Raw genomic sequence first — 10,610 nt, 5'->3', positions numbered from 1 at the left:
CAATCAGTGCCAAGCTTTGTGTTCTCGCCCACGGACTTGTCCTGTGTTTTTCACTACTAGCCCATCCGCTGAGGTGTAGTTCCAAGCGTTTGAAGGTTTTACCAAGACACAAAGCCCAGTTTGGGGATGAAATATTATGTTGTATCGCTCTAGACTATTTGGTAGACCAGGGCCTGGCATATAAACATATCTCAATTACGGCCTGGTTGAAAAAATTTCAGTACACAATGCCACGATCAAGATGTAGTGAACTAACACATGTTATGAAGTTCAGTTTTGCTTAATTTCCTGCATACTGTCATGTCTATACATTTTATCAAAGTCCCCTGTTTAAAACCCACATTTTTCTGACCACTTTATAAGGGTTAAATCAGTGCATAAATGCAATTGAATAAACCAAAGTTCATATCTATACAATTAATTTCTGGTATGAAATAAAAAATTGGAACACTGTTATGTTGAGGACTCAAATGTACCAAAAAAGAATGAAATATTCCGAAGCTTATGTTATGGTTCAGCAAAACAAGGTTGCTTTCCACAACAGCCCTTTTGTCCTTATGGAATCAACAGCCATCTCACAAACATCGTTTTGGTTCTGAAATTCCCAATCGCCGCCATCTGAGAAACCATACCAATGTTGCTCATAAACTAACTTTCCAGTAGATGAAAGTTCAACATTTTCTGAGAACAAGAAGCTGAGAGTGTTGTCAAAAATCCAGGCCCCACAAAATAACCAGGACATCAGGGTTTGCTGCATGCACAGCTTCAGCTCCTAATTGCATGCACCTAAGATGGAATTATATTGTAAATAAAATTTTTGCTACCAGGAGTCACATGAAAAAAAGAAGAAGACATTTTCCATGACAGCAACATACCTGTACCATAGACTAACATTTTGATTGGAGCCTCGAAGCTCATGCCCACAACATTTTTTGTGTTCTTAAATATTTTTGCCATTGCACTGAGGCCTTTCAACCATTCTTCTGGGTCAAAGTACTTGTCACCATCCTGGAGTGGTCATTTGGTTATCAAGTATGACCATAATACATTTGCTGGCCAAAGCTGACACCACTTCCTATGGTTATTAAGGGCATGTTTGTTTAGGCTTTTGCTTCTGACTTTTCTGCTGCCAGAAGCTAAAAGTTTAAACAAACTGGATTGCTAAAAAATGGCTTCTAAAGAAGCTAAAAGTCTGCCTCTGAGGAAATGAATTAGAAGCTAGATGAGAGTAGTTTTTCTAACTTTTGGTGTGCTGAGAAGCCAAAAATTTATTATAAAAGACAACAACTAAAATAAAAAATTAGCTTTTCAAAAAAACCAAAAGCATAGCTTTTCAGAAAAGCCAAAAGCAGAAGTGCAAACAAACAGACTCTAAATTTGATACATGTAAGAAGAATTATAATTATCAGAATTTATTTGTCCCATGATATCAAAATATTTTTTAGCTTAACTTGATGTCTAGTCTGACATTCTGCCCATGTCACAAGAAAAATAGGACAGATGAGCTCTGCTATGCATTACTCCTCTGTTCATGACCATTGCTTTTGTTATATTACCAGGCCAACTAACCAGATACCTGATTTGGAAAAAGAACAACCCACCTAATCCAACAGTTGGCATCTATCATAGTCATGGCTAGAGCGCATTGATACTTGCAAGGCACCCTCATATCGGACCATCAATTTGGTGAGTAGTAGATATGTTGTCTATGTTCAAACTATTTGGATAAGAACAAAAGGAGAACTACTGAGAACATCTATTCTTTGCATTTCCTGAAATAGCTCAAATGATAAGATCTTTCTTGATTAGGGTTCAGCCCTCAGCTTGCAGAAGATGTTTCTTACTATTAAAAGGAAGAGAAGGATATCCTAAGCTTCTTTGATGAGCTCTATGATGAAATTTTGTGCTTCAAGAATCCCGGATCTGCAAAATTTGGACTTCTGAAGCAACAGAGAAACCATTTTTAGTGAAATGAAATAGAACTAATGAGCTTCTGTGCATTCAAGTTTCCTCTTATCTGCAAAGTTTGAACTTCTGAAGCAACTTATATTAGTTAAAAAAAATAGCGTGCACTGCTGGTTTAGCTATAATTCAATTGATTCATGACATAACCTTTCTTGACACAATATAAGGCAGTCACTCCTCCATTATAATGATTATTTTTCCAGAAAACGTAAAATTGACATGAACCGCTATTTAATATGCCTATAGCTTACGGCAAGAGAAGACTGTTAATTTAACGTCTGTTACTCCAGTATAGACTACAGTGTTATCTGGTAAGACAATGTTAAGGGTATGTTTGGTTCGCGTCTAAGTTTATCATGTCTAAGGTTAGTCAGGACATAGATTTTTTTAGCAAATGTTTGATTGACTGCCATAACTGTGGCAAGCCACACTTTGTTAGCCCCTTAACCTACACATTATACAATTAGTTTTTTGACTAACTTTGCCACACTTATGACTAAGAATTTGTTAGTCACAAGCCAACTTAGACGTGGCAAATTTAGGTGCGAACCAAACATGCCCTAAATCCAGCATCATTTGGACCTTCCAGGACTGCCGATACCCCAATACTACTTGCCAATTCAAAGGTATGTGTAAGCAGCCATTTCAAATGATTCTACTTGTCCTCATAGGTCCAATCACATTTTCAAGGCTTGATCAATGGCGCCAAAATCAGAAGAAAGTAGAGGTAAAACCTCATCCCTCACAACCCCCATAGAAGCAATAACCTATTTCTCGGCCAATAAAAATACATAATTTGGGTATTCCACTGAGCAACAACCACCGGGGGAAAACATCGATGAGGGGCAGCTCGAGGAGGGAGTGGTTGCTAACCCGCACGCCGGCGACGGACTCCAGCATGCGGAGGCGCTCCAGCGACCACCACAGCGGCAGCGACTCGAACGTGGTGTTGGTGGCGAGGTAGGTCGGTCAAGTGTGAGCCTCACGCAGTTGAACCCCATGGCCGCCACGCGCGCCGCGCGTAGGCCCTCCGCGACCGCGGGCTCCAGATGCGACGCCCAGTTCGCGCACGCCAGCTTCACGGGCCGCCCGCCGCGCCCACCACCCACCGCGACGCCGTCGAGAGCGGCAGCGCCGGGAGCAAGGCCGAGGCTGCGCGCACGGGCGCGGCAGCGGGTAGGAGGAGGAAGGTGAGGAGGCCGATGAGCAATGGAATGGCAGAGGAGGCCGCCATGGTAATTCCTTGGGCTGGTTTGTGCTTGGTTTGGCTCAGCACCGGGTTAGGGACAAGGATGCAGATTAGGATATAAAACGATGGGTTAAGGATAAAGATATGAGAGAGAGTGTGTGTATGTATGTGTGTCTATATATATATATATATATGTTTTATAATAGAGTAGTAATAGAGAATAACTCGATGTAGAAGAGAATATATATTATGCTTAGAACCCACTCCTTTTGATGGGAAATGAGAGTCTTATATCTCATTTATTCTTCATCTTTATTTTCCAATCCTCCAAACCAAATGTAGAAAAGATTTCCACCCCTTATATCTCATTCATTCGCCCTTTTCATTTACTAATCCTCCTAATTGTTATGGACAATATTAATAAAGCTAGAAGAAGGTTCTTCTTGCAGGGGTGAAACTAAAAAACATCATCTGATTAAATGGAGTATTATTTATAAACCGAAGAAAAAAAATGATGTTTATGTATTAAGAACCTTTCTAAAATGAATATTATCCTCCTTTGTAGATGGTGGTGAAAATTAGATAGGAAAGATGGTCCGTGGCAATAAATTGTTAGAAGAAAATATATTCATTGTGATATTCTTGTTGGGGTGCAACATAAACAGATGGTGTGATCTATTTAAAGTTAGAGGGTTTTACCTTTAAGATAGGATGATCAATGTTCAGAATGATAGAAACATAAGGTTTTGGATGAATTCTTGGATTGCTTCAAAACCTTTGTGTGAGCTTTTCCCTAGCCTTTATAGAATATATATTGATTTTGATATTCTGGTTTATAATACTTATCACAAAAATTGGAATTTAACTTCAAGAGATGGCTTTGTAGTGATCTTCAGTCTGGAATTTCATTAGAGATATGTTGACATCATTAGTTTTTACTAGGCTTTTGAGAAGAGTGGCAATTTCTCAGTTAAATCCATGTAAAAGTGGTTAGTGAGAGGCTCTCCTAACATTTTTTTTAGCATACCTGGAAAGCTAAGATTCATTTAAAAATTAAAGTTTTTTTTGGCTTTTAGAGAATAATGTTTTGCTTACTAAGGATAATATGTTGGAAAGAAAATGGGTTAGCGATGGGACTTGCTATTTTTACACCCAAAAAGAATCTTGCAGTCATTTATTTTTCCTGTGTCCAGTAGCTAAAGCAGTTTGGGGTTTTGTTGCCATGTTCATTGGTGCTAACTCCATTCCTAATTCTGTCTCTTGTTTCTTTAGTTGGATTGCTAAGTTTCTGCCTTAGAAAAAGGAATTTCATGTGATTGGTTTGGCTGTAGTTTGCTTGGCTATTTGGAAAGCAAGGAACCGTGCTTGTTTTGATAATAAATTAATTCGTGATTCTAGTGAAATTATCTTTCACGCTTGTTCTTTTTTGAATCTTTGGGCATATCTCCTGAAGGGGTTGAGTAAAGACTAGTTGGTGCAAGGGGCTTAAGGCCTTGCTCCGCACAGTGATGAGTGCTCTAGCTAATTATCAGCTGTTCTCATCTAGAGTTCTTCCAGCACTCATGTGATCATTTTAGAAGATTTTGGTGATAATGATCAGAGTAATGCTGAAAATCAAGATTTTGCTGAGGATATCGAGGATGCCTAGTGAATTTATTCAGAAACTTTCTCCGGTGGCTGTAATATGCTGTTTCTTATCGCGCAGTCTGTAGTGCCTTGGTTCTATCTTTAGTTTTATATGTTCTAAGTCTTAAAACAGATTATACCCCTGCTGAACCGTTTTTCTCAGCTTCTATCTTTTCTGATTAGTTATAAGATACTTAAACGGTAGTTTCATTACTCAGTAATGAAGAAGAGGTTTCCCATATTAAAAAAAACTAATCCTCGAAACTAAACGTGAGAAAAAATTTCACTCTCTCCATTTCCCATTCCCACCTACCTTTTCCATGTTCCTCTGACGTGTGGACCCAGATGTCAGTGTCTCAAACGGGCTGCTGGTTGGATAACTAACGAAAGGCAAGTGCCGGTTGGTGCGGTTAAGCCCAAGCGAACTCGAATGGCCACCGCCGTCCTCCCGGCTGCGGCGGCTCTCCCCGGTCCCGCCGCGCCGGCACCGCCTCATCCTCCACCCGGCCGCGCATCTCTCCGCCACATGCCGCAGCTCCACGCGGCTCTACTCAAGTCCGGCGAGCTCACCGCCTCGCCCAAATCCTTCCACTCCCTCCTCGAGGCCGCCGCCGCCTCCCCGGCGCAACTCTCCTACGCGCTCCGCATGTTCCGCCTGGGCCCCCGCCCACCACTGTCCGCGCCGTCCTACAACATCCTCATGCGCGGTTTAATCCGCGCGGGCCACGCGGAAGATGCCCTCCACCTGTTCGTCGAAATGCTCGGCACGGCTTCGGTCTGCCCCGACCAGCACACGCTCGCCTGCACCCTCAAGTCCTGCTCCAGGATGCGTGGTCTGGATGTAGGGCGCGGCATCCAGGTGTACGCTGTCAAGCGTGGGTTCATGGTGGATCGGTTCGTTCTGAGCAGCTTGATACATATGTATGCGAGCTGTGGCGATGTTGCAGCGGCACGTGTGCTGTTCGACGCTGTGGAGGAGAAGGGCGTGGTCATGTGGAATGCGATCATCGCAGGGTACTTCAAGGACGGAGATTGGAAGGAGGTAGTGGAGATGTTTAAGGTCATGCTTGAGGTTGGGGCGCCCTTTGATGAGGTCACATTGGTGAGCATCGCCACGGCATGCGGCCGAATAGGTGATGCCGAGCTTGGGGACTGGATTGGGGGCTATGTGGAGGAGAAGGGGATGGTGGGGAACAGGAACTTAGTGACCGCGCTGGTCGACATGTATGCCAAGTGTGGTGAGCTTGGTAAGGCACGGCGATTGTTCAACGGGATGCGGTCCCGTGATGTGGTTGCTTGGAGTGCAATGATCTCGGGCTACACGCAGGCAGGTCAGTGCCAGGAGGCGCTTGCTCTTTTCAATGAGATGCAGGTTGCTGAGGTGGAGCCAAATGATGTGACCATGGTCAGTGTGCTTTCTGCTTGTGCTATCCTGGGTGCGCTTGAGACAGGGAGGTGGGTACATTCATATATAAGAAGGAAGCGTTTGCCTCTCACCGTTGTTCTTAGCACTGCATTGGTGGACTTCTATGCGAAGTGCGGATGCATTGATAGTGCAGTCGAGGCATTTGAGTCAATGCCCATGAAGAACACATGGACGTGGACAGCCTTGATAAAGGGCATGGCGAGCAATGGAAGGGGCAGAGAAGCACTGGAGCTCTTCTCATCTATGCGTGAGGCCAATATCAAACCCACATATGTAACATTCATTGGTGTTCTCATGGCTTGCAGTCACAGCTGCTTAGTTGAAGAGGGTCGCCAGCATTTTGATAGCATGACTCGGGAGTATGGAATCCAGCCAAGAGTTGAGCACTACGGCTGTATTGTGGATTTGTTGGGGCGGGCTGGTTTGATAGATGAGGCATATCAGTTTATCAGAAGCATGCCCATTGAGCCAAACACAGTTATCTGGAGGGCATTACTGTCTTCCTGCACAGTTCACAAAAATGTTGAAACTGGGGAAGAAGCACTGAAGCATATCATCTCATTGGACCCCAGTCACAGTGGTGACTACATACTTCTGTCAAACATCTATGCATCACTAGGACGATGGAAGGATGCAGCAATGATTCGAAGGGCAATGAATGATAGAGGGATTGAGAAAACTCCAGGGTGTAGTCTCATTGAGGTGGATGGGACGGTATTTGAGTTCTTTGCTGAAGATAGTGATCACCCCCAGTTGAAGGAGATATACGAGAAAGTTAAGGAGATGATTGACAAGATCAAGATGGCCGGGTATGTCCCAAATACAGCTGATGCGAGGCTAGATGTTGATGAGTGTGAGAAGGAACTGTCTGTTTCCCGTCACAGTGAGAAGCTGGCCATTGCATTTGGCCTGATGAAGTTGCACCCTGGTGCAACAATTCGGTTATCGAAGAATCTGAGAGTGTGCTCAGATTGCCACTCAGCCACGAAATTGATTTCGAAGGTGTACAGTAGGGAGATTGTTGTTCGAGACCGGAATAGATTTCATCATTTCAAGGATGGTTCTTGCTCCTGCAATGATTACTGGTGATACCAGTTCTCTGTATTGCGCTGAAGACCTTTCTTTTAGATGAGAATGGACACCAGACACACCTGCTGACCTGCCCCATTTGGGGGGTGGGGGGGGGGGTGGAAGATCGATTGACATAGTAAGTTAGTAACCTGTAAATACAAGACAGTTGCTCAGCGTATACAAAAAGAACCTGCTAGCCTGCATCAGGTTGTACTTCAACTTCAAGTGTAGGTAAGCCCACGAATAATAATTAGGAAGCTAGTGTCTGGTGTGATTGTGTATAGAGTTTACAGTGCTATGCATGAATTTCAATAAGAATTAACCTATTTTATTTTACTGAACTTTGACAGCAATTATACTTTGCATTCTGAATTTCAAAGATGTCCTTGCATCTCTCCCCATTTTCTTTACAACATCCATATTTGTCAAAGTTGATAGTTCTGTGAAGTTATTGATTTCTAGCACACAGAACTTATTCATGAGTGACTCATTTTTTTCTTTGACTTTTATTTATTTTTTCTGCTTTCATTTTTTCATGCCATTGGCATGCTAATCTTTTTAACTACATTTCTGAATAAGGAAATTTATAAATATTAATTTTTTTACTCTTAATATAATAAAATCAGATAGTTACTGTCTGACAGGCTCCACACACACCGTTCCTGAAATTATATATTTCCTTGCTTATTCCTTACCTACCTCCACACACAGCATTCCTGAAATCTATCTATTTCCTTGCTTATTCCTTGCCTGTCTCCACACACACCATTCATGAAATTTATCTATTTCCTTTCTTATTCCTTACCTATCATTTGTATGATTTGATTCATCCAAGAACCATTAGAGAATGACAACCACAAATTCATTTTCAAACTCCATTTGGACCATTTGTTCGACAAAACTCCAAATCTCCAATCCTAATGTCCTACCATTCATGGCCGCGAAATGATACACATCTCTTCCGCACATGACAGTCTACGTATACTCTGTAGATATATACAACACTGCTTCTTAGCCGCTTAAGGCAAACAGCAGGTGACCCAAAAAAATAAAAAAAAACGAGCGCCACCACGGCAGCAATGCCCATGGAGACGCTCCAAGCTTATGAGCTCCTTGCACGCGTCCTTCTCTCCCTTGTTACCGTTCTCCTCTTCAAACAGCTACTGCACGGTGCAAGAGGCGCGCCACCGCGCCATCTCTGCCACGTCCAAGAGGCCTCCCCCTCGTCGGCAACCTCCACCAGCTCGGCTGCACGCGGCGCCACTCATGCTGCGTCGCCTCGGCTCGGTGCCAACGCTCGTCGTCTCCTCCGCCGACGCGGCGCGCGCCGTGTTCCAGCGCAACGACCGGGTCCTGTCCGGCCGCCCGGCTCTGTACGCGGCCACCAGGCTCTCCTACGGCCTGCAGAACATCTCCTTCGCGCCCCCGGGAGGCTGAGGCTGCCGTGCTCGCCGCCGCCATAGCGGACGAGTCGAGGACTGGTTCTCCCGTGAATTCGAGCGATAAGCTTGTCGCAACGAGCAACAGGATCGTGCGGCGTATCGCCTTCTTCGACGACGGCGGAGAGAGCATCGAGACAAGGGCAGTCCTCGAGGAGACACAGATGCTTCTAGGTGCTTTCTTTGTGGCCGATTACATGCCGTGGCTTGGGTGGCTGGACGCGCTCCGTGGCCTGCGGAGGCGGCTGGAGCGGAACTTCCATGAGCTCGACGCGTTCTACGATAGGGTCATCGACGACCACCACAACAAGCTCACGGTGTCCAAGGAGGAGGACTTGGTTGACGTGCTTCTCCGGTTGCACGTCGATCCGGCTCACTGGAGCACGTTCAGCAGCCGTAGCCAGGTCAAAGGCATCCTAACGGTACGTACGAACATACGCATGTTAATAAGAGTAGAAATTTGCCCTTGATTTCTGAATCAGACGTATTGATTGACAGAAATTGTGTTTGCAGGACATGTTTGTTGCCGGAACCGACACGTCGTCGGCGACGGTGGAATGGACGGTGACGGAGCTAGTCAGGCACCTGGACGTTCTTCTGAAGGCGCAACAAGAGGTGCGCAGCGTCGTGGCCGACAGACATGGTCCAGGAAGTCGACCTCCCACGCCTCCACTACCTGAAGCTAGTCATCAGGGAGTCCCTACGGCTGCACCCGCCGGCGCCGCTCCTGGTGCCCAGGGAGACCACCGAGCCCTGCACGGTGCACGGGTACGAGATACCGGCCAAGACGCGGGTGCTCGTCAACGCCAAGGCCATTGGCAGGGACCTCAGCGACCACAAGCCGTGGCACGACACCTTCGCGCTCATACCGTTCGGGGTCGGCCGGAGGAGCTGCCCCGGCGTGCACTTCGCGACGGCCGTGGTCGAGCTGCTGCTGGCCGACTTGCTGTTTTGCTTTGAACTGGCGTGCGCCGCATGGCGGCGTGGATGTGGAGGAGGAGAACGCGTTGACGGTGCACAGGAAGAACCCCCTCGTGCTTCTAGCTGAAAGGAGATGCGTGCGGTGATAAGTTTGGTCTTACACGACAGGGATGCCTCGTCAGTTCGTCGCTTCCAAAAATGGGAAGTAATATATCCAAGTGATGTGATGCTGTGATCTCAGTCCAGCAAATAAGTGGCGCGTCTATCCTATTCTTTCCCTTTCCCGAAGTGGAAGTCATGTATATCTCCTCCCTTGGACTAATATGGTCCTACAATTATCCTTGCGTTACATATATAACATGTGGTGGACAAACTCCTATATAAGATCGCGTCTTCCAAGCAAAGCCTTCCATCTTCTATTTGGCTATCCGATCACAAGTGATCCGTTGGTCTACCAAAGCCAGGGGACCATATCTTTTTCACCTCGAGGGACTACCATAGAACTAATATGAGGAAAGATAATACAATGTTCTTATAATAAAACGTTCTATTCGAAAAGTGCGACGTAGGCGAGAAACATTATGATTTGTCATGATCATGTGAATTTTTTGTGTTCCTGTTAGAGGCAAGGTTTCCTGATGGAAAACCACTTTTCTTGCGACGTTAGGGGTCATGAGTTTGAGGGTGTGAGGAACGATGACGTTATAAGATAATGATAAATTAGAATCTTATATTTATTAATTGGAGGCTTCTTTTGGTACCTCCATGTTAATCTTAAGAAAATTCTAGAAATTCCTATAAAAAAGCAAAACATCCGACTGTCGAATTAATTGATTGATTAATTGTAACTATAGATCAACAACCAGATAAAACAACATAAAAGATTAAAAAATAAATCATAGAGTCCAGCCTTAAGACTACTCCTTGCCTTACCTTTCCTTCCTTTTTGTTATAGATATCATTTGTCCAACAA

At 44.9% G+C, this 10,610-nt stretch overlaps 1 protein-coding gene and 2 pseudogenes across 1 annotated transcript; 2 read left to right on the top strand and 1 right to left on the bottom strand.

The window, feature by feature from the left end:
* Positions 1-514: 514 nt before the first annotated feature.
* Positions 515-3,235, bottom strand: LOC133925521 (glycosyl hydrolase 5 family protein-like; annotated as a pseudogene).
* Positions 3,236-5,153: 1,918 nt separating this feature from the next.
* LOC133924429 (pentatricopeptide repeat-containing protein At1g08070, chloroplastic-like) lies at positions 5,154-7,630 on the top strand. Its single transcript, XM_062369950.1, has one exon. The coding sequence runs from the start codon at positions 5,211-5,213 to the stop codon at positions 7,293-7,295; it is 2,085 nt and encodes a 694-aa protein (XP_062225934.1). The 5' UTR covers positions 5,154-5,210; the 3' UTR covers positions 7,296-7,630.
* A 137-nt stretch (positions 7,631-7,767) lies between these two features.
* On the top strand, positions 7,768-10,096 carry LOC133924430 (cytochrome P450 71A9-like; annotated as a pseudogene).
* Positions 10,097-10,610: the final 514 nt, after the last annotated feature.

The sequence above is a fragment of the Phragmites australis genome, chromosome 7 (genome assembly GCF_958298935.1).
Source record: "Phragmites australis chromosome 7, lpPhrAust1.1, whole genome shotgun sequence".
Classification (NCBI taxonomy): domain Eukaryota; kingdom Viridiplantae; phylum Streptophyta; class Magnoliopsida; order Poales; family Poaceae; genus Phragmites; species Phragmites australis.
This window is presented reverse-complemented; position numbering and strand designations above follow the sequence as displayed.